Consider the following 22766-nt stretch of genomic DNA (forward strand, 5'->3'; position numbering starts at 1 on the left):
CCAAAGAATCCATCTCCACAATTTAAATATGAGTTTTCAAAAAAATACTTAACAAAAAATATAGAAGCACCTTCATAACACAAAATTCACTAGATTCTGGAAAGGTCCCAGCGAATTGGAAAACCACGAATGTAGAACCCCCATTCAAGAAAGGCGGAAGACAGCAAGCAGGAAACGAGAGGGTAGTTATCCAAACATCTGTCATTAGGAAAATGCTGGAATCCATCATTAAGGAAGTAGCAGCAGGATATTTAGAAAAGCGAAATGCAACCAGGCAGCGCCAGCATAGTTTTATGAAAGGGAAACTGCTTGATATATTTATTCGAGATCTTTGAGGATGTAACAAGCAGGGTGAATAAAGGGGAACCAGTAGGAGTGCATTTGGATTTCCACAAGGCATTCGTTAAGCTGCCACATGAAAGGTTACTGCACAAGAGCATATGGTGCTGGGAGTGATGTATTAGCATAGATAGAGGATTGGCTAACTAACAGCAAACAGAGTCAGAATAAGTGGGGCATTTTCAGGTTGGAAAACTGTAACTAGTTGAGTGCTGCAGGGATCAGTGCTGTGGCCTCAACTATTTACAATCTATATTAATGACTTGGATGAAGGGACAGAGTCAGTTGGAGCCAAATTTGAGGATGATACAAAGATAGGGAGGAAAACAAATTGTGAGGTGGACACAAAGTGTCTGCAAAGAGAGACAGATCGGTTAAGTGAGTGGGAAAAAATATAGCAGTTGGCATATAATGTGGGAAAGTCAGGTTCTCCACTTTGGCAGGAAAAATAGTAAAGGAGATTATTCGTTACATGGAGAGTGCAGAACGCTGCAATACAGAGGGATCTGGGTGTCCTAATCACATGTACGTACAGCAAATAATTAGGAAGGCATTAATTGCAAGGGGGATGGAGTATAAAAGTAGGGAAGTCTTGCGACAACTGTACAGGCATTGGTGAGACAACACCTTGAGTACTGTGTACAGTTTTGGTCTCCTTACTTAAGGAGGGATATACTTGCATTGGAAGCAGTTCAGAGAAAGTTCACTAGGCTGATGAACGAGTTGCTTTATGAAGAAAGGTTGAGCAGATTGGACCTATAACACATTGGAGTTTAGAGGAATGAGACGTGATTTTATTGAAACATGTAAGATTCTGAGGGGGCCTGACAGGGTACATGTTGAGACGTGTTTCCTCTGGTGGGTGAAATCAAGAACTTGGGGCACAGTTTCAAAAAAAAAGAATCTGCCATTTCAGACAAAGCTCTGGAAGAACTTCTTCTCTCAGAGGGTCATTAATCTTTGGAATTCTCTTCCCCAGAAAGCAGTGGAGGCTGGATCATTGAACATATTCAAGGCTGATTGAGGACAGATTTTTGATCTACAAGAGAGTCAAGGGTTATGGGGGGCCGACAGGAAAGGGAGTTAAGGCCATAATCAGATCAGCCATGATCAAATTGAATGGTGGAGCAGGCTTGAGGAGCTGAATGGCCTACTCCTGCTCCTCTTTCTTATGATCATGATCTCTCAAAACCTTGATGCTCATGAGTGTCCACGGCACAGTTATTCTAATGGGTGTCCATGACAGTCACATACGCCAAGTCAAACATTCAGTGGTGCCTGAAATTTATGAACAATTACAAATGCTGTGTGATTAATCTCAGTGATTTAGAAACAACGATGACCTGGATCGACCAACATTATCTTGAAGCGTTGTAACTAACTACACAAATTCTAATGTGTTTTGGAAATTTTTGAAGTAAAATGATTTGGTGATCAATGAACCCAATGTTGTGGTACTGAAGCACACAGACCGGGAAGGTCCCAACTTCCTTCCAACATTTCAGCATCAGTGCCAGTAATGCGTGTGAGGTAATCAGCCAGGGTTCATGTTCCACTGGGGCAAGGTATAATGTTCTGATATTTGTGCTTTGTGTCAGAACAAGGGGGGCTTGGCTAGGAGGCCTTCCCCAATCATCCTTCCATGTTGAGAAATACTGCTAACATTCACCATTTCAGCTCACATATGAAGAAGGCAAAGAACAAAATATTTGCATCTTGAAAATGTATTCCACTGCAAGTTTCTACCTTCAGGTGAAGTGGTGAGATAAAATATAGAATCAGCTTAAAGTTTGCAGCAACATTAGAATCATTGACCTTTATTTATCCTTTAACAAGCTCTGCACTGGTTCCCCTGTGACTTTGAGTTATCATTTACAACTCTAAGGAACTGAAAATTCAGTACAAATCAAACTGCACCATAGCTGAACTTTCAACTTCAATATTTCCATTAAGGACTGAGGACTGGTTACTAACTGATAGCTCACCTCATTTTATTCAAGTATAGAAGCAGTACAAGACAACCAATTCCACCTAACTAGTACAAAATCAAAAATAGTGAATTCAGAGCAATGAGTTCTGATTTTTCCATTTAAACTGAAACAAAATTATGAAATTTTGTCCTTTTTTGTCCCTAAGTTTATACATCAACTTCAAGAATTTCCTCATGACAAGTTCAGGCAAGGACTTCCCTCACCGCCATGATAGCAGTTTGTCATTTGTGTTGATGCCCAGCCATTCATGATGCAACGTGAACAACCACACTGTCTTAACTTTTTCTTCAACTATAATTATGGGTTCATTCATGAACCGAAGGGGAGAGCAGCCCCGACCAGAAGGCATGAAAAAGTTCAATCTGATGGAAGTTGAAGGCCTCTCTCTGACAGCTGACTGAAGTAGTGATGGGTCCATGCCACAATCCAGAAATAAACTTGGCATCTGACTGAACCAAATGAAAAAGTAGAATGGTTTACCATTTTGTACATTTAATAGCAGAATTGTTGAATATACTGCTGGAGCTTCAGTAAATTATCAGGTTGCTGAAAAGTTTCACTGAGTTCCAGCAAGGGTCCCCTCATTCCAGGCTCCTCTTTGAAAACCTACAAGGGAAACGGTTTTGGTTACTGCTTCCTCCATAATTACTCTCATACATTAATGCTCCATAACATGTCAAGACTTGGTTTATTCAAAAAAAAGTTAAGAAAATCCATTAAAAAAGAGCAACAACAATAAACTTTATATTTGCACTCGAATGAGTGAATTGGAACAAGTTTTGTCAAACTATTTGTAATTGAGGATGCATCCAAGAAAAGTTAAGTGGTGAAACCTCCATCTTTCCAAGTCACTTGGCAATGAGCTCAGCCCATTTATCAGTGAGTATAGTAATGTTTTCCCTTCAGAGTCCAATGGGCACTGACTCGTGCTGGACATGGTTCATATACAACAGGGTTGTCCAACATACAACTCGGGAGCCAGAATCCAGTCCATCAATCTGCTCATGACTCGGCTCTGATTGACGGTTCCCCGTACGTCAGGCGGAGGGGATAGGCAGGACCTATGTCTGACATGTGGGGAGCCTCTGTCTGTGATTGGTCACTCCCTGTGACCGACCGGGTCTGGCCAGACAGAGTTAGTGCTGATTGGTGGAATGCAGTGCAGACGCCCTGGGATCTGCCAACTCAGTTGGATTCGCGCCGTTTAGCCAACATCCTGTTTCCTGCACAGTGGACAGGTTCCCGCCTCCACTTGCCACAACTTAAATAAAACAGGGATGGTAATTATCCAGTTGTGGGAACACAAAGCAGGGAAAGGGGAGCGGGCAACTCAACAGGGAGCATGGAGCGAGGGAGGCCCAGAGCGAGGAGGCGGGGGAGTGTTATGACCGAGGCTGAAGGAGTGAACTGTCTTTCTCGTTTCACTTCTCCACAGGTCACAATATACATTTAAATGTTTTACCCAGTTACGGATACGGCCAATTATATACTTGATCTATTTTAGTTTCAGAATAAAATCCACCAACCAAGTTTCTTTAATAAACTAAAATTATTAATTTACTAGAAGACAAGACGTATTCAATGAAGATGCAAAGCTTACTAACAGACAGATTGAAATACGAAAGTTCCCTTCTAAATTAACCCAACAACAGGCGTGTGCGCATACATACACACACACACCCATTAAAGAAAAAATAAATATGTTTTCTCTGCAGAGAATCACTTTACAAAAAAAGACAAAAAATACTTTGGCCAAATACTTGTTAATTCTTGAAGAAAAATGGATGGGCCATGGAATGATCTCAGCTGTCCCTTTCGTCTCGCATCCAGATACACATAAATGGCTGTCACTGGGATCTTTTTTGGAGCAGTTCTCTTAATGCGATGTCTGGCAGGCTTTTCAGGAGAAATGCAGCATCAGTTTCTCCAGTCCTCACACTGGATTCTCAGGGATTCTCAAAGAGGTGAAAAAGGATGAGCTGGTGGCTTCTCTCTTCACAGGCTTACCCCCAACTAAACTAAAACATCCAAAACGAAACCAACTCTTGACCACCATAAACCTTGACATCTCAGTTCTCTGCAAACAACTCCCATAGACAGAAGGCTCCTGTTTACTTAGCTTCAGACATGTGACTTCCAGTGGGTTTTTTAAGCCAAGTCCCAAGTCCTTCCAGTGACCTTCCAGCAGCTCCTCAGATACTGACAGACCTTTACACACAAGTCCTCAAAAAATCTTAAAACATGGAAACACCTTCATAACAAGAGAGACACAGAGAGAGGGGGGAGAGAAAGAGGGGGGGTGGGGGGGAGACAAGGGGGAGAGAAAGAGACGGGGAGACAGAGAGGGGCAGAGAGAGAGGGACGGGGGGAGACACAGAGAGAGGAGCGAGAGAGAGACAGAGTGTCATACAGTCATTTATTTACGGCACAGAAGGCAGCCATTCGACAAACCGAATCCAAACCAGCTCTCCATGGAGCTATGCAGTCAGTTTCACTCCCTGGTTCAATCCCCATAGGCCTTCAAGTCAACTTCTCTCAGGTGGCCATCCAACTTCATCTTGAAGTCGTTGATTATCTCCACTTCCACCACCACTGTGAGCAGCCAAGTCCAGGTCATTAACACTCGCTGTGTAAAAAATGCGCTTCCTCATATTCCCCCTTCATCTTTTGCCCTAAATTTTCCATCTGTGTCCCCTATTCCTAGAGGGGGGGGAAAAGGGGTTGGGGGATGGGGGGGAAAGAGAAAGACACACAGAGAAGCGTGGGGAGAGAGATCAAGATCTCTCCTGACAGATGGAAATCCTCTGCTTCGCTACATCAAGTGTGCGGGCAGAAAATGACTACTTAAGAAAGCAAAAACAATGCCATGTATGTCACTAAATCAGTTTTCAATGTAGTGAGAGGAAAGTAAGTCAATAAATAAGTGTTCTCTTTCAAAGCTTCTGAACAAAAATGTGTGTTTGTTGTTTTGATAGTAGGATAAATTTTGTATGCCTTTATTTTTCCAAAATTTGCTCACTGGCCCCCTTTGGAGGACAAAAATTGTAATATGGCCCCCACGTGAACAGGTTAGACAACAACAATATACAAGGTGTCCTTCAATACCTTACCCATGTGGCTATTTATTGTGCATGAACCCAGACACTGAGTAGTGGCTGGCTGTTCAGCCCCATGGAGCACTGCAACTCACCAAATCCCATTATCAATTGATGACCATTCACATGCACTGTCAGCATCAGTCACCATACAGTGATCAGAACGAGAAATGCCCAGCAAAATTCACCGATGGAAACAAGGGCACTAAGCCAACTGTAATGCCCAACAGACACAGCAGAACTCAGCAGAGGCAGGTAATCTAACTGTTACTCAGCTATTTGCTGAATAAGCTTGCGATCAAAAGAGCAGTAGCAAGATCCCTTATCCTAAAAAATTCACTCACCCCTAACTCCCTGAAGGTCTTTACAGCACTGTTGGCATGGCAGAGCATGGCACTTTCTGTAAAAGGTTAAAACAGAGATTAGTAGTTCAAGCCTCATGGATCCTGCATTCAAATCAAAACTTGTGATCACAAAAGAAATGTCAGTTTTTTATTCATTCTTGGTTTGTGAGCATCATTGGCAAGGCCAGTATTTCTTGCCCATCCCGAACTGCCCTTGAGCAGGTTGTGGTGAGCTGCCTTCTTGAACTGCGACAGTCCATCTAGTATAGGTACACCAACAGTGCTGTTGGGAAGGAGTTCCAGGTTTTTGACCCAGAAACAGTGAAGGAACAGTGATATAGTTCTAAGTCAGGATGGTGTGTGACTTAGAAGGGAACTTGCAGGTGGTGGTGTTCCCATGTGTCTGCTGCCCTTAGTCTTCTAAGTGGTAGCTGTCGCGGGTTTGGAAGGTGCCGTCAAAGGAGCCTAGGCGAGTTGCTGCAGTGCATCTTGAAGAAGGTACACACTCCTGCCACAGTGCGCCAGTGGGAGAAGGAATAACGTTTTAAGGTGGTGGATAGGGTGCCCATCAGCGGGCAACTTTGACTTACATGATTTCGAGCTCTGAGTGTTGTTGGAGCAGCACTCATCCAGCCAAGTGGAAATTATTCTATCACACTCTTGATTTGCACCTTGTAGATGGTGGATAGGCTTTGGAGAGTCAGGAGGTGTGTTACTCACCATGGAACTCCAGCCTCAGACCTGCTCTTGTTGCCACAGTCTTTATATGGCTGGTCCAGTTCAGTTTCTAGTCAATGGTAACCTCCAGGATGTTGATGGTAGGGGAATTCAGCATTGTTAATGCCATCGAATGTCAATGGGAGATGATCACTGTCTGACGATAATGTTGCCTGCCACTTATCAGCCCAAGCCTGAATGTTGTCCAGGTCTTGTTGCATGCAGGCACTTACTGCTTCAGTATCTGAAGAGTTGCAAATGGTACTGAACACTGTGCAATCATGAGCAAATATTCCCACTTGTGATCTTATGATGGATGGAAGGTCATTGATGAAGGAGCTCAAGATGGTTGGGCCTAGGACACTACCCTGAGTAACTTGTGCAGAGATGTCCTGGAGCTGAGATGATTGGCCTCCAACAACCACAACCATCTTCCTTTGTAATAGGTATGACTCCAACCAGCAGAGAGTTTTCCTCCTGATTTCCACTGACTACAATTTTGTGATAGCCCCCTAATGCCACATTGCCTCACATCAAGGCTGCATTTGACCCAGTCACTCTCACCTCACCTTTTGAATTCAGCTCCTTTGTCCATGTTTGGACCAAGGCTGCAACAGGTCTGAAGCTGAGCGGCTCTGGCGGAACCCAAACTGAGCAGGTTGTTGCTGAATAAGTGGCACTTGATATCACTATCAATGACACCTTCCAACACTGATGAGTGAGCATAGAATGATGGAGTGGTAATTGGGTGGATTTGATCTGTCCTTTTTGTGGACGTGACATACCTTGGCAATTTTCCACATGTTGGGTAGATGCCAATGTACTGGCACACTGTACTGCTGCACACCTTCAGTACTACAGCCAGAATGTTGTCAGGGCCCATGGTCTTTGCTTTATCCAGTGCCTTCAGCCGTGTGATGCTATCACATGGAGTGAATCAAACTGTCTCAAGACTGGCATTTATGCTGGTAGTGCCATCAGGAGGATCATCCACTTGGAACTTCTGGCAAAACCCCTCACACACCTTCCCTTTTGTACTTCTTCTCCCCCTTCCCCCTTGCTCAAAGCCACATTTCTAACCTTTGCCAGTTCTGATGAAAGGTCACAGACCTGAAACATTAAGTCTGTTTCTCTCTCCACAGATGCTACCAGACCTAAGTGGTACTTGGTTTTTATTTCAGATTTCCAGCATCTGCAGTACTTTGCTTTTATTTGACTGAATCCTGGATCTCAGTTCACAGCAGTATTGTTGAATGGATCACATACCACAAATGTAACTATCGTTGAGGTAAGCCACAGGAAGCTCCCTGTGCCACCCTAAGTTGAGAACACAATTTCACTTTTTCTCATCCATTGTCTGCTATGAAGACTTTCCCAGTATTCATTTCTGATATATATGCTGTGGTATTTGAGCCATTCACTGATTTCAACACAATGATTTCATGAATTGACTCACCGTGCTGTTCCTCTACCTGTGCCTGCAAAAATTTAAACATCTTCAGCACACACTGTGGCTCTAAAAGAAAAAACACAGAAAATGGATGAGCTCTGAAACTGCTGTCATCAAATCCTGTCAGAGGGGGCTATATTATTCTCCACATATCTCAGTTAAGAATTGGCAAAATTAGCTGCCATAACGACTGAGAAAAGCACCATGAAACCTAAACCAGTTATGTCTAACAAATGGACTATTACAGAATAAATTCACTTACTAAGTCTCTTTCGGCTTCATACCTTCACATACAGACTTAACCAAAGGATAAAGTACTGAGCTGATTGCTGGCAGGAAGAAGAAAAACAAAGGGTCCAATTTCAGCACCTCTCAATTCAAAAGGGGGCATTTCCATAACTTCCCAGCCAAAGCCCAGGATGCACAAAACCAGTGCTGATATTCTAAAATTGTGAAGATGAAATAGGAGGAAAGAAGTGGGGCCTGCCTCTCACCCTACCACTTTCTGACACATGGACTTAGCTCGTGCGAATGAGTACAAAGAACAAAGAAAATTACAGCACAGGAACAGGCCCATCAGCCCTCCAAGCCTGCGCCGATCCAGATCCTCTATCTAAACATGTCGCCTATTTTCTAAGGGTCTGTATCTCTTTGCTTCCTGCCCATTCATGTATCTGTCTAGATACATCTTAAAAGACGCTATCGTGCCCGCGTCTACCACCTCCGCTGGCAACGCGTTCCAGGCACCCACCACCCTCTGCGTAAATAACTTTCCACGCATATCCCCCCTAAACTTTTCCCCTCTCACTTTGAACTCGTGACACCGAGTAATTGAATCCCCCACTCTGGGAAAAAGCTTCTTGCTATCCACCCTGTCTATACCTCTCATGATTTTGTACACCTCAATCAGGTCCCCCCTCAACCTCCGTCTTTCTAATGAAAATAATCCTAATCTACTCAACCTCTCTTCATAGCTAGCGCCCTCCATACCAGGCAACAGCCTGGTGAACCTCCTCTGCACCCTCTCCAAAGCATCTACATCCTTTTGGTAATGTGGCGACCAGAACTGCACGCAATATTCCAAATGTGGCCGAACCAAAGTCCTATACAACTGTAACATGACCTGCCAACTCTTGTCCTCAATACCCCGTCCGATGAAGGAAAGCACGCCGTATGCCTTCTTGACCACTCTATTGACCTGCGTTGCCACCTTCAGGGAACAATGGACCTGAACACCCAAATCTCTCTATACATCAATTTTCCCCAGGACTTTTCCATTTATTGTATAGTTCACTCTTGAATTGGATCTTCCAAAATGCATCACCTCGCATTTGCCCGGATTGAACTCCATGTGCCATTTCTCTGCCCAACTCTCCAATCTATCTATATTCTGCTGTATTCCCTGACAGTCCCCTTCACTATCTGCCACTCCACCAATCTTAGTGTCGTCTGCAAACTTGCTAATCAGACCACCTATACTTTCCTCCAAATCATTTATGTATATCACAAACAACAGTGGTCCCAGCACGGATCCCTGTGGAACACCACTGGTCACACGTCTCCATTTTGAGAAACTCCCTTCCACTGCTACTCTCTGTCTCCTGTTGCCCAGCCAGTTCTTTATCCATCCAGCTAGTACACCCTGGACCCCATGCGCCTTCACTTTCTCCATCAGCCTACCATGGGGAACCTTATCAAACGCCTAACTGAAGTCCATGTATATGACATCTACAGCCCTTCCCTCATCAATCAACTTTGTCACTTCCTCAAAGAATTCTATTAAGTTGGTAAGACATGACCTTCCCTGCACAAAACCATGTTGCCCATCACTGATAAGCCCATTTTCTTCCAAATGGGAATAGATCCTATCCCTCAGTATCTTCTCCAGCAGCTTCCCTACCACTGACGTCAGGCTCACCGGTCTATAATTACCTGGATTATCCCTGCTACCCTTCTTAAACAAGGGGACAACATTAGCAATTCTCCAGTCCTCCAGGACCTCACCCGTGTTTAAGGATGCTGCAAAGATATCTGTTAAGGCCCCAACTATTTCCTCTCTCGCTTCCCTCAGTAACCTGGGATAGATCCCATCCGGACCTGGGGACTTGTCCACCTTAATGCCTTTTAGAATACCCAACACTTCCTCCCTCCTTATGCTGACTTGACCTAGAGTGATCAAACATCTATCCCTAACCTCAACATCCGTCATGTCCCTCTCCTCGGTGAATACCGATGCAAAGTACTCGTTTAGAATCTCACCCATTTTCTCTGACTCCATGCATAATTTTCCTCCTTTGTGCTTGAGTGGGCCAATCCTTTCTCTAGTTACCCTCTTGCTCCTTATATATGAATAAAAGGCTTTGGGATTTTCCTTAACCCTGTTTGCTAAAGATATTTCATGACCCCTTTTAGCCCTCTTAATTCCTCATTTCAGATTGGTCCTACATTCCCGATATTCTTCCAAAGCTTTGTCTTTCTTCAGCCGCCTAGACCTTATGTATACTTCCTTTTCCTCTTAGCTAGTTTCACAATTTCACCTGTCATCCATGGTTCCCTAATCTTGCCATTTCTATCCCTCATTTTCACAGGAACATGTCTCTCTTGCACGCTAATCAACCTCTCTTTAAAAGCCTCCCACATATCAAATGTGGATTTATCTTCAAACAGCTGCTCCCAATCTACATTCCCCAGCTCCTGCCGAATTTTGGTATAGTTGGCCTTCCCCCAATTTAGCACTCTTCCTTCAGGACCACTCTCGTCTTTGTCCATGAGTATTCTAAAACTTAGGGAATTGTGATCACTATTCCCAAAGTAGTCCCCTACTGAAACTTCAACCACCTGGCCGGGCTCATTCCCCAACACCAGGTCCAGTATGGCCCCTTCCCGAGTTGGACTATTTACATACTGCTCTAGAAAACCCTCCTGGATGCTCCTTACAAATTCTGCTCCATCTAGACCTCTAACACTAAGTGAATCCCAGTCAATGTTGGGAAAATTAAAATCTCCTATCACCACCACCCTGTTGCTCCTACATCTTTCCATAATCTGTTAACATATTTGTCCCTCTATCTCACGCTCGCTGTTGGGAGGCCTGTAGTACAGCCCCAACATTGTTACCGCACCCTTCCTATTTCTGAGTTCTGCCCATATTGCCTCACTGCTCGAGTCCTCCATAGTGCCCTCCTTCAGCACAGCTGTGATATCCTCTTTGACCAGTAATGCAACTCCTCCACCCCTTTTACCTCCCTCTCTATCCGCCTGAAGCATCGATATCCTGGGATATTTAGTTGCCAATCATGCCCTGCCCTCAACCAAGTCTCAGTAATAGCAATAACATACTACCAGGTACTAATCCAAGCCCTAAGTTCATCTGCCTTACCTACTACACTTCTTGCATTAAAACAAATGCACCTCAGACCACCAGTCCCTTTGCGTTCATCATCTGCTCCCTGCCTGCTCTTCCCCTTAGTCACGCTGACTTCATTATCTAGTTCCTTACAGGCTTTAGTTACTACCTCCTTCCTGTCCACTGACCTCCTCATTTGGTTCCCATCCCCCTGCCACATTAGTTTAAACCCTCCCCAACAGCGTTAGCAAAAGCACCCCCAAGGACATTGGTTCCAGTCCGGCCCAGGTGTAGACCGTCCAATTTGTAATAGTCCCACCTCCCCCAGAACCGGTCCCAATGTCCCAAAAATCTGAACCCCTCCCTCCTGCACCATCTCTCAAGCCACGCATTCATCCTGACTATTCTTTCATTTCTACCCTGACTAGCATGTGGCACTGGTAGCAATCCTGAGATTCCTACCTCTGAGGTCCTACTTTTTAACTTGGCTCCTAACTCCCTAAATTCTGCTTGAATTAGCTGCAAGCCTCGATTTGGAGAATGAAATTACTCAAACCAAAGCAAAAATTCCTTTATTTTCATATATGTTTCAAGTTTTAATCTTCATGGGTAAAATATTTATCAGCATCCCAGTGCAATGAATCAGCACTGTCTAAGCATGTGTGCCATATCGATGCACTGATATAGGTACTGTGGACAGCTATTTAGAGTAAAAACACCTCTGGGCGGCACAGTGGCGCAGTGGTTAGCACCGCAGCAGCTCCAGTGACCTGGGTTCAATTCTAGGTACTGCCTGTGTGGAGTTTGCAAGTTCTCCCTGTGTCTGCGTGGGTTTCCTCCAGGTGCTCCGGTTTCCTCCCACATGCCAAAGACTTGCTGGTTGATAGGTTAATTGGCCATTATAAAATTGCCCCTAGTATAGGTAGGTGGTAGGGAAATATTGGGACAGGTGGGGATGTGGTAGGAATATGGAATTAGTGTAGGATTAGTATAAATGGGTGGTTGATGGTCGGCACAGACTCGGTGGGCCGAAGGGCCTGTTTCAGTGCTGTATCTCTAAAACTAAAAACTAAAGCTAATATGAGCAAACTTGGGGCCATACTGAATCACAAGAATTCATTTTAAATAAAGTTTCTTTACTGTTGCAAGGTGAATTGGGTTACACGGAATACAGTACATTATGTCCATGGGACTCCCCAGCATTGTTTATCTATGTGAATTCATCCTGGTAATAAAAGTTTCAAAATGCAATTTCATTTTCTATCGAGTTCCTTAGATGATGTTCTGCATTTCCTTTGTGCATGAATATATAGTTTGCTTTCAAGTGCATTTTCTAAGACAAATGTCAATGAATCTGCTTTGCACGAAATAAATCAATGTCTTTAAAACTTGACGAACATTCTTGAGTCTTCAGTTCCCCACTTCATCTTGCCTTTACAAAAAAGCAAGTGAATTTGGACTCCATGAGGATTTACTTCCTATCTTACTGCCTTCAGAGACTTGTTACTCAGAAGCTACTGGAAAAACATTTATGAAGATATCGGCTTGAACAAAGGGACCATAGGTTAAACATTAACTCCCCTGTACTCTTTACAGATGTTGATTTGTGTCGAGTGCTTGCAGACTTTCAGTTTTTGTTCAGCATCTCAAATTTTTATTGAGTATTAACAAAACTGGAGTCAGCCATTCGTCGATCAAATCTGCTCTGCCAGGGGTGGCTGTTTATCTAATTTAAATTTCCTGTTCTTCCTCTATATCGCTTCTAATATTACTTCCAAATAAGTACTGCTCTGCATTTAAACCCAGTTGATTCTCGGGTAGTGCATTCCATATTCTCACAATCTTTTGTGTGTAAATTGTTTTTCTGGATTTGCTTTTATCTAGCTTGGATGAGCTAATATTCCTTCATTCTAGATCTCCCTACTGAAGGAAACGACTGATCCTTATCTTCTCTGGCGCACTTTATAGCCTTTCACCACTGAGTCAATCGGCTGTGGGTTCAGATCCCACTTCAGAACTTGGACACAATCTGAACAACATGCATTTCAGCACTGTCCTTCTAATAAGCAATTATACCAAGAATCTGTCTGTTCAGGTAGATGTTTAAAATGTTGTGGCAGCATTCAGAGTTTAACTGTTGCTGGACCTTCTTCAACTTCTGTACATTAGTCTGGGAATGTGGTCTTTTCCACCTTTTGAGGTGACAGAAGAATGCAATGGGCATCCCACGTACTCGAGTGAACAATTTACCAGGAATCAGAGTTAATTTTTAAACTTGAATTAGACAACCTGGTACATGGCAGAGAATGAAATGGGCAATGCCACAAAAAAAAGGTACAGCAGTTCACCCAAACCTCTGACTACCTTTATTTTATACATTATCTGAGCAGTATAGTTCAACCATCACAATAACTGTACCTTCTATTGGAAAGTCAAATTTGTGTAGCAAACCCGCGGCTGTCTCGTATGCCTTCAACACAGGCTGCAGCAGACTACAGAGAAAAAGGAAAAGTGTGTGGCTTTCTCTGGTCCGGCCGAGCTGGAAATGAGATGACGACACATCAGGCACCTGCTTCCAAAGTAGGTTGAACGGAAAAGTAACAAAAGGCCATAAATGCAATTTCTATGCTACTCACTGATTTCGTAATGTCCTATTGTGTACAACAGACTAAAAGGCACAGATGTACCTGGATGGAGGTTTACATGTTTTTCCTGTTGCACTTTTATATGCTGACAATGCGCATCAGGTAGCAGCCCTGCAGTAATTCTATCAATGTACCTCTTTGAAGAGTTACATCATTCTGCAATTTTGGCCAATTGAACCTGACCAAAACGGGTACTCTTCCCTTTATTCAACACAGAGTCCTGACTTACCCGAATAACTGTGCTGTCCTGCTTGTCTACTGAGACCCAATTAAATTCCACAGTGGCGCAGTGGTTAGCACCTCAGCCTCACAGCTCCAGCGACCCGGGTTCAATTCTGGGTACTGCCTGTGTGAAGTTTGCAAGTTCTCCCTGTGTCTGCGTGGGTTTCCTCCGGGTGCTCCGGTTTCCTCCCACATGCCAAAGACTTGCAGGTTGATAGGTAAATTGGCCATTAGCAATTGCCCCTGGTGTAGGTAGGTGGTAGGGAAATAAAGGGACAGGTGGGGATGTGGTAGGAATATGGAATTAGTGTAGGATTAGTAAAAATGGGTGATTGATGGTCGGCACAGACTCGGTGGGCCGAAGGGCCTGTTTCAGTGCTGTATCTCTAAACAAAACTATCACTGCTTTCCCTGCACGGTGTTAAAACCTCTCAGAGCTAAAAATATCAAAACATCATCACAAAAGCCAGATTTCTAAATGAGAGGCAGTATACCTTGAAATAACTCTTCCAGACTGCTTCATCACCATCACTGTCAGAGTCATTAAAATCATCCATCACCTTCCACGTCAGTTCCTTGGCGAACCGTTTCTGCCATGTGTCACAAGCTGGCTGTTTGTTCTCATTCTACCAAAAGTGGAGACAAAGCAAGAATTTCAAACCACTTCTGTGCAGGGAGATTACAGCTGACTGCTGGTTAACCATGCACCACCAAAAGCTCTCACCAGTATCTGAACTGCTACAGTTAGTCTGAATAAATTTTCACAGCACAGAGTGCTGACCAGCAACTTGCCTAAGGTGTCATTCAAGTGTGGGTCTGGATCATGAGTTTCTGTGGGAGGTGATCACATTCAAACCTCATCCTTTTCCCTCTGGTGACACACATGCTTCCAGCAGCCTCAATCCTGCCTGATTTTCACCCTCCTTAGCTCAAGGATTAAGGAGGTCAATGTAGAAACCTCATCACCTCTTCTGAGTTCAGCCACTCAGCACACAGCTGGAAAAAAAAAGTGCGGCCTTCTGGTCTATATGACTCATTCCACACTGGGCACAATGCTCGCTCACCGACGCATCAGATGAACCTATTTAATGCTATATACCATGGAATTTACAACATAGACACAGGCCATTCAGTCCAACTGGTTCATGTCAGTGTTTATGCTCCACAAGAGCCTCCTCCCAATCTACTTCATGTAACACTGTTAGCATAACCTTTTATTCCTTTCTCCCTCATCTGCTTATCTATCTTTACCTTAAATGCATCGACAATATTTACCTCAACTGCACCTTGTGGTGTTGAGTTCCACATTCTAACCACTCTGAGTCAGCAAGTTCCTCCTGAATTCCCTCCTGGATTTATTGTTGACTGTCTTATAATTATGGCCCCTAGTTTTGGACAATTGTTTCCTTCATCAGTGACGACAACCTTCACCAATTTATTCTAAACAACTTTAGAACCCACGGATGGAATACGATCTTCTCAATCATCTGATCCTCTGTCCACAAAAAAACAGGCATACCAACTGCCTGTCTCTAAGGCCTTTGCATGAATGAGATATTATTTAAGAACTTGTTTAAATTCAGTCCAGATAGAGGAGATTAACGTCTCCTCACTGAAGATGCATTAGAACCCCAAATCCAACTCTCAGTGGACAAGACTCCACACACTAAGTCCTTCAGCTACAGCCCTTTCTCTCTGGTGGCTGAAAGTACAGAATTTCAAAATGGAAGACAACAGACTATCATTTCTCTCAAACATCCCAAAACACTCAAACATGGCACTCTCAAGTGCAGCAACTTTTTTATGGAGGCAAATATCAGATTGCTGCCCTGGGCTGGAATTTATCTGGATAACCTCAGGAAAGCCCTCTTTATATTGCTGTGTACCATTAAGAGAATCCAAATTTCCCATGATAACCCCAAACAAAACAATTACGCCCACAAACCATCCTCCCACCCGCACAAGCACCAGAAAAATGCTCTCACCTCCTCCACGATAAGAATCTCACAATACATCAGTTTGTCCACTGCTTCTTGTGAAAATTGGTACACTGATTGGCAAGGCTGCAAAGAATTCAAGCAAAATACAAAACAGTATAAAATGGGAAAAAAATTGAGAAAAATATTTTAACAGATTTGTTGGAAACAGGAAAAGATTATGCCCAATAAGCCCACTCCTTTTTGATAGAACCTCTCCACATGCAAGAAACTGAATTCATAGAGCACATTCATATAGAAAAAGGTCACAAGGTGCTTCATAGAAGCATAATTGGACAAGAAATGAATGCCTAGGTTGTGAGCAATCTGGGTGAACTTGAGACTGTGGCCCAGAATGTTAAGATGGAATTGGTGGCAACACTAAGAGTTTGGGCAGGGACTGAAATCGAAGGCTTTTATCTTCCCAATGTTTAACAGGAGGAAATCGCAGCTATTCCACCTTCTCACTGTCTGGCCCAATCACTTCTCCCTCCATCCAAGTGTCCTTTGATCCCATTCATACTATCAGCTTTAAGATTTTGCTCTGGTAACTTCGTTCACAACTCTGTTACTCCTTGAGAAAATTTCAACCTGACTTTCTCTGTAACTAACTTGTATCCCTGCTATTTGAACCCACCACCTGCAAAGAAAAAATATTGATAAGAAATAGAAATACATGGAAGTTACAACACGGACCCAATTAGTCCATGTCAGTGGTTTATCCATCAGACAATAAAATAATTCGAATCACTTTTACCTGCCTTGTTCCTATATCCCTTTTCTTTCATCCTTTTACTGATATTGTTTCTGCCTCAACCACTATCCTCCAAGTGAATTCCAGAGTCTTATAATTCTATGTAAACTAATTTCTCCTATTCTGTTCTTAACGTCTTAATCATGTATCCATGGACCCTCATTCTTCAACCCCAACTTCTCGTAACAGTCTATTTCGATCTAGCTTATTCCATCTTTTCAGAATTTTAAGCACTTAGCTATCACACCATGATGTGTGTTGTTTGAACAAAAAAACTGCCTATTTTTTAAATCTTTGTTCATACTTTACTTCAAACCAAGCAACTTCTCAGTGAATCTGTGTTAAATCCCTTCAAAATCGTTCCTATCAGGTAGAGACCAATACTCCACTAATTGAGGTCTCAAGAATGAACTCTGCCTCCTATTTTGTACCAACGGCTGGTTTTGACATCCTGAAGCCATAAACAAACTATTGACATACAGAGTCAACAGAAGTGATCCCAGAACTGAACCCTGTAAGACACCACTACCCATTTCTAACCATTTGAAAAACTATCCTAACTCCTACTTTTTTTTCTGACTTATAACTAATTTTTACTCCAGTTTGCTATCTTTCACCTAATTCCAGAGCCCTTACTCCTCTCCAGTTATCTTGTATGTGCTATTTGGTCAAAGTCTTTTATGAAGTACCTCTGCACTACATTCATTGCATTTCCCTCATCTACCACGTCTGTTACCTCAAAGAATTCTGAGGTTTGTCAAGCACAAATATCCCTTCAGAAATTTATGCTGGCTACTTTTAACTATTTTCCTTTTATTTATATCTGGATCAGTTTTGCCAATTTCTTTCACTTAAAAACTCTTCTTTTCCAAACAACATGTTCCGTTTGCGTCTTCGAACATAAAACAAGTCGGCTCTTACTGGTAAAAGTAGGATCTCGGTGGACAGTAAGTGACACAGCTGCACAGTTTGACAGATAAGTTCTTCCTGGCTGATTGCAACCTCAACATTGGAGTCCCAGTCTGTCATGTGTTTAGCCACTTCCCTTAAAAGAGAATTTAAAGCACAGGCTGAAAGAAAAATGAAGGCAACAATTTGAACATAGAAATGCTCCACAGTAATGCACCATACACACTCTATACTCACTCCTGCCCTGTAACTAGTACAGTACATTCATTACTGCAAACCCAGGCCATCTTTGACTGCCAATAATCCTCCTCTGTAATCAGGCAGCAGAATATTAAATTGAAATATGTACAGTGTTAAGTTTTGCTCCTTTGCATGGATCCTTTTCAACATTTTAAACCCTCCAGTATTTGGTTCTTGCTTCGGTGCAGTGGAAAGAGCTGGTTGGTGAGTAACTGGTAAACTATTCTACTTAGAATAAATATTCTGTAAAGTTAAGGTATAGCGGGGCAGCTCTGCCGAGTGGAATGTACAGCCTGTGCCATGTAGAAAGTCATGGACGCACCATGTGTCCGAAACAAACACATCTGCATGAAGTGTCACTGGTTGCAGAAGCTTGAGCTCCGGGTTTCGGAACTGGAATGGTGGCTGGAGTCACTGTTATGCATCCGCGAGGCATTTAAGGAGGTGGTCACACCACAGGTTAGGAGCATGCAGGCAGATAGGAAATTGGTGACTGCCAGGCAGTCTAAGAGAACCAGGTAGGTGGTGCAGGAGTCCCCTGATATGATCTTTCTCGCTAATCGGTTTTCCATTTTGGATACTGGTGAGGGTGATGGCTTCTCAGAGGAGTGCAGTCAGAGCCAAGTTTCTGGCACCACAGGTGGCTCAGCTGCACAGGAGGGGAGGAAGCATGGAAAAGCAGCAGTGATAGGGGACTCGTTAAGGGAACAGACAGGCATTTCTGCAACAGTAAACGTGACTCCAGGTTGGTGTGTTGCCTCCCTGGTGCCAGGGTCAAGGACGTCACGGATCGGCTGCAGGACATTCTTCTGGGGGAGCGTGAACAGCCAGAGGTCATGGTCCACATTGGAACCAATGACATAGGCAAGAAAGGGGATGAAATCCTGAAAGCAGATTTTAGGGAGCTCGGAAGGAGATTAAAAAGCAGTAATCTCAGGATTACTATAATAAAATCAAAATACTGCAGATGCTGGAAATCTGAAATAAAAACAAAAAATGCTGGAAATACTCAGTAGATCTGGCAGCGTCTGTGGAGAGAGAAGCAGAGTTAACATTTCAGGTCAGTGACCTTTCATCAGAACTGTCAAAGCTTGGAAATGTAATAGCTTTTAAGCAAATAAAGCGGGGGTGGGGCCAAAGATAACACATGGGAAGGTGTTGATAGAACAGAGGGTCACAGAAAATAACTGACCAGAAGGTCATGGAGCAAAAGCAAAGGGTGCTTATGGGCAGGCACATGGTAAAAAAAATGAATGATGAAACAAACTAAAATAAAACAAAAAGAAAAAAGAAAAAAAAAATTGAAAAAAGGGGGGCCCAGTCATGCTCTGAAATTACTGAACTCAATGTTCAGACCAGTAGGCTGTAGAGTGCCTGATCGGTAAATGAGATGTTGTTCCTCCAGCTTGCATTGATGTTCACTGGAATACTGCAGCAAGCCCAGGACAGAGATGTGGGACTGAGAGCAGGGGGGTGTGTTGAAATGGCAAGCGACAGGAAGCTCGGTATCATGTTTTCAGACTGAGCAAAGGTGTTCCGCAAAACGGCCACCCAATCTGCGTTTGGTCTCCCCAGTGCAGAGGAGACTGCATTGTGAGCGACATTGTGAACGAATACAGTATACTAAATTGAAAGAAGTACAAGTAAATCGCTGCTTCACCTGAAAGTCGAGTTTGGGGGCTTGGATAGTGAGGAGAGAGGAGGTAAAGGGGCAGGTATTACACCTCCTGCAAATGCATGGGAAGGTGCCATGGGAAGGGGACAAGGTGTCGAGGGTAATGGAGCAGTGGACCAGGGTGTCACGGAGGGAACGATCCCTTCAAATGCTGACAGGGGAGAGAAGGGGAAGATGCATTTGGTAGCGGCATCATGCTGGACGTGGCGGAAATGAAGGAGGATGATCCTTTGGACGTGGAGGGGAATCCTCGTTGAGGAAAAAGGAAGACATATCAGAAGTTGTTGTGGAAGGTTGCATCATCCGAGCAGATGTGTCGGAGACAGAGAAACTGAGAGAATGGAATGGAGACCTGACAGCAGGCAGGGTGTGAAGACTGTGTAGCTGTGGGAATACCACTCATCCATCACCCCTTTTTCACTGACCCAAATTACTTATTTGTCTCCTTCGTTCCATTTCTCTGACTGCAGCTTCTTACATATCCCTCTCCCCTTTATTGGTGGTTGCCTGAGCCCTCCGCTCAGGAGTTCCCTTCTTGAAACTGCTTCACCTCTTCACATCCCTTTCATCCTTTAAGACCATCCTAAAAACAAACCTCTCACTGAGTTTATGGTCATTCCTCCAAATATCTCCACCTGTGGCTCAGTGTCTTCCTTTATCCTCAACTGAGAATTCCCCCCACTGCAGTTGACAGGGCCCTCAACCGTGTTCGGCCCATTTCCAGCTCCTCTGCTCTCACCCCTTCCCCTCCCTCCCAGAACCATGACAGGGTTCCCCATGTCCTCACATTCCACCCTACCAGCCTCCACGTCCAAAGGATCATCCTCCGCCATGTCCACCACATCGAGCATGATGCCACTACCAAATGTATCTTCCCCTCCCCTCGATGCCACTCCCAAATGTGTCTTCCCCTCCCTTCCCATTTCAGCATTCCGAAGGGATCGTTCCCTCCCCGACACGGTTACGCTCCTCCATTACCCCCGACACCTCGTCCCCTTCCTATGGTGCCTTCCTGTGCAATCGCAGGAGGTGTAATAACTGCCCCTTTACCTCCTCTCTCCTCAGTATCCAAGGCCCCAAACACTCCTTTCAGGTGAAGCAGCGATTTACTTGTACTTCTTTCAACTTACTATACTGTATTCGCCATTCACAATGCCGTCTCCTCTACATTGGGGAGACCAAACGCAGATTGGGTGACTGCTTAGCCGAACACCTTCGCTCAGTCCGAAAACATGACCCCGAGCTTCCTGTCGCTTGCCATTTCAACACACCCCCCTGCTCTCATGCCCACATCTCTGTCCTGGGCTTGCTGCAGTATTCCAGTGAACATCAATGTAGGCTGGAGGAACAGCATCTCATTTACAGATAAGGCACGCTACAGCCTACCGGACTGAACACGGAGTTCAATAATTTCAGAGCACCAGTGGCCCCCCTTTTTTCTTCTTATTTTATTTTAGTTTGGTTCATCATTCATTTTATTTACTATGTGCCTGCCCACTGTATTTTTTTCATGTTCGTGCTTTTGGCCAGGTCTGTTCATTATTCCGTCATTTAACACCCTCTCTGCACTCTCTTTTGTCTTTCACCACACCAGTAACACACCCTTAGCTTCTGCTCCATAACCTTCTGGTCAGTTCTTCTCTGTAACCCTCTGTCCTATCAACACCTTCCCTTGTGTTATCTTTTGCCCCACCCCCGCTTTAGTTGCTTAAAAGCTATTACATTTCCAACATTTGCCAGTTCTTTTGAAAGGTCACTGACCTGAAACGTTCACTCAGCTTCTCTCTCCAAAGATGTTGCCAGACCTACTGAGTAGTTCCATCATTTTTTGTTTTTATCTCAGGATTACTCCCAGTTCCACGTGCAAGTGAGCATAGGAATAGGAGAATTGAGCAATTGAACACGTGGGTAGAGAACTTGTGTAGGAGGGAGGGCATCAGATTTCTGAGACATTAGGACCGGTTCTGGGGCAGGTGGGACCTCTACAAGATGAACGGGTTATAACTTAGCAGGACTGAGGCTAATATCCTCGCAGGGAGATTTGCTAGTGCTGTTGGGTAGGGTTTAAACTAAATTGTCAGGGGGATGAGAACCTGAGAGGGAGCTCAGATTGGAGGGAAACAAAACTGGTAACTTGTCAGGGGTTTGGGAACCAGGAGCAAATGGCAGAGAGGAATACCAAGGAGCACAGAATACTGGAGGAGACAGATAGCATGAGAGTAGGGAATACTAAGTTATTAGGTGGGGTCAGAGTAAGGGAGAAAGTAATAATATCTGAAACAGGGTTAATGTGCATTTATGTGAATGCACAGAGTGTGGTCAATAAGACTGGTGAGGTACAGGCGCAGACTGCCATGTGCAAATATGATGTTGTGGCTATAACAGAGACCTGGCTCAAAGAAGGGCAGGGCTGGGTGTTAAATACTCCTGGATACAAGGTGTTCAGCAAAGATAGGAAAGGGAAAAAACGGGGAGGGGTGGCAGTATTGATTAAGGAGCGCATTGCAGTGCTGGAGAAAAAGGATGTCCCAGAGGAGTCGAGGACAGAATCAATTTGGCTCGAGGTAAGGAACAAAAAAGGTGTGGTTACATTGCTCGATGTTGGCTATCGGCCACCAGCCAGTGGGAAGGATGTGGAGGAACAAATTTGCAAGGAAATTACAGAGAGGTGCAAAAATTATAGGGTAATAATAATGGGGGACTTGAATTATCCAAACATAGACTGGGATAATAGTAGTATAAAGGGCAGTGAAGGCCGAGAGTTCCTAGAGTGTGTTCAGGAAAATTTTCTCCAATACTATGTTGCGAGTCCAATGAGAAAGGAGGCACTGCTGGACCTGGTTCTTGAAAATGAGGTGAGCCAAGTGGATCAACGATCAGTTGGACAGCATTTAGGGGATCGTGATCATAAGGTTTAGGCTGACTATGGAAATGGACAAAGAGCAATCCAGGACAAGAATAATTAACTAAGGGAAGGCCAACTTCAATCGGGTAAGAATGGAGCTGGGGCGAATAAACTGAAGTCAAAAGTTGGCAGGGAAAACGGTAGATGAACATTGGGCT

General features: G+C 43.9%; 1 protein-coding gene across 1 annotated transcript in view; it reads right to left on the minus strand.

The window, feature by feature from the left end:
• Positions 1 to 2734: 2734 nt before the first annotated feature.
• Positions 2735 to 22766, minus strand: part of gpat2 (glycerol-3-phosphate acyltransferase 2, mitochondrial) — a 67946-nt gene continuing 47914 nt past the window's right edge. The window contains exons 17-23 of the mRNA XM_068023255.1: positions 17801 to 17949; positions 16135 to 16212; positions 14644 to 14775; positions 13701 to 13821; positions 7943 to 8002; positions 5770 to 5825; positions 2735 to 2936 (exon numbers count right to left, since the gene is read on the minus strand). Of these exons, the coding sequence (XP_067879356.1) occupies positions 2823 to 2936; positions 5770 to 5825; positions 7943 to 8002; positions 13701 to 13821; positions 14644 to 14775; positions 16135 to 16212; positions 17801 to 17949 (710 nt within the window). The 3' untranslated portion in view covers positions 2735 to 2822. The remainder of the gene's footprint in view (positions 2937 to 5769; positions 5826 to 7942; positions 8003 to 13700; positions 13822 to 14643; positions 14776 to 16134; positions 16213 to 17800; positions 17950 to 22766) is intronic.

This window comes from Heterodontus francisci, chromosome 47, assembly GCF_036365525.1.
Source record: "Heterodontus francisci isolate sHetFra1 chromosome 47, sHetFra1.hap1, whole genome shotgun sequence".
Taxonomy (NCBI): domain Eukaryota; kingdom Metazoa; phylum Chordata; class Chondrichthyes; order Heterodontiformes; family Heterodontidae; genus Heterodontus; species Heterodontus francisci.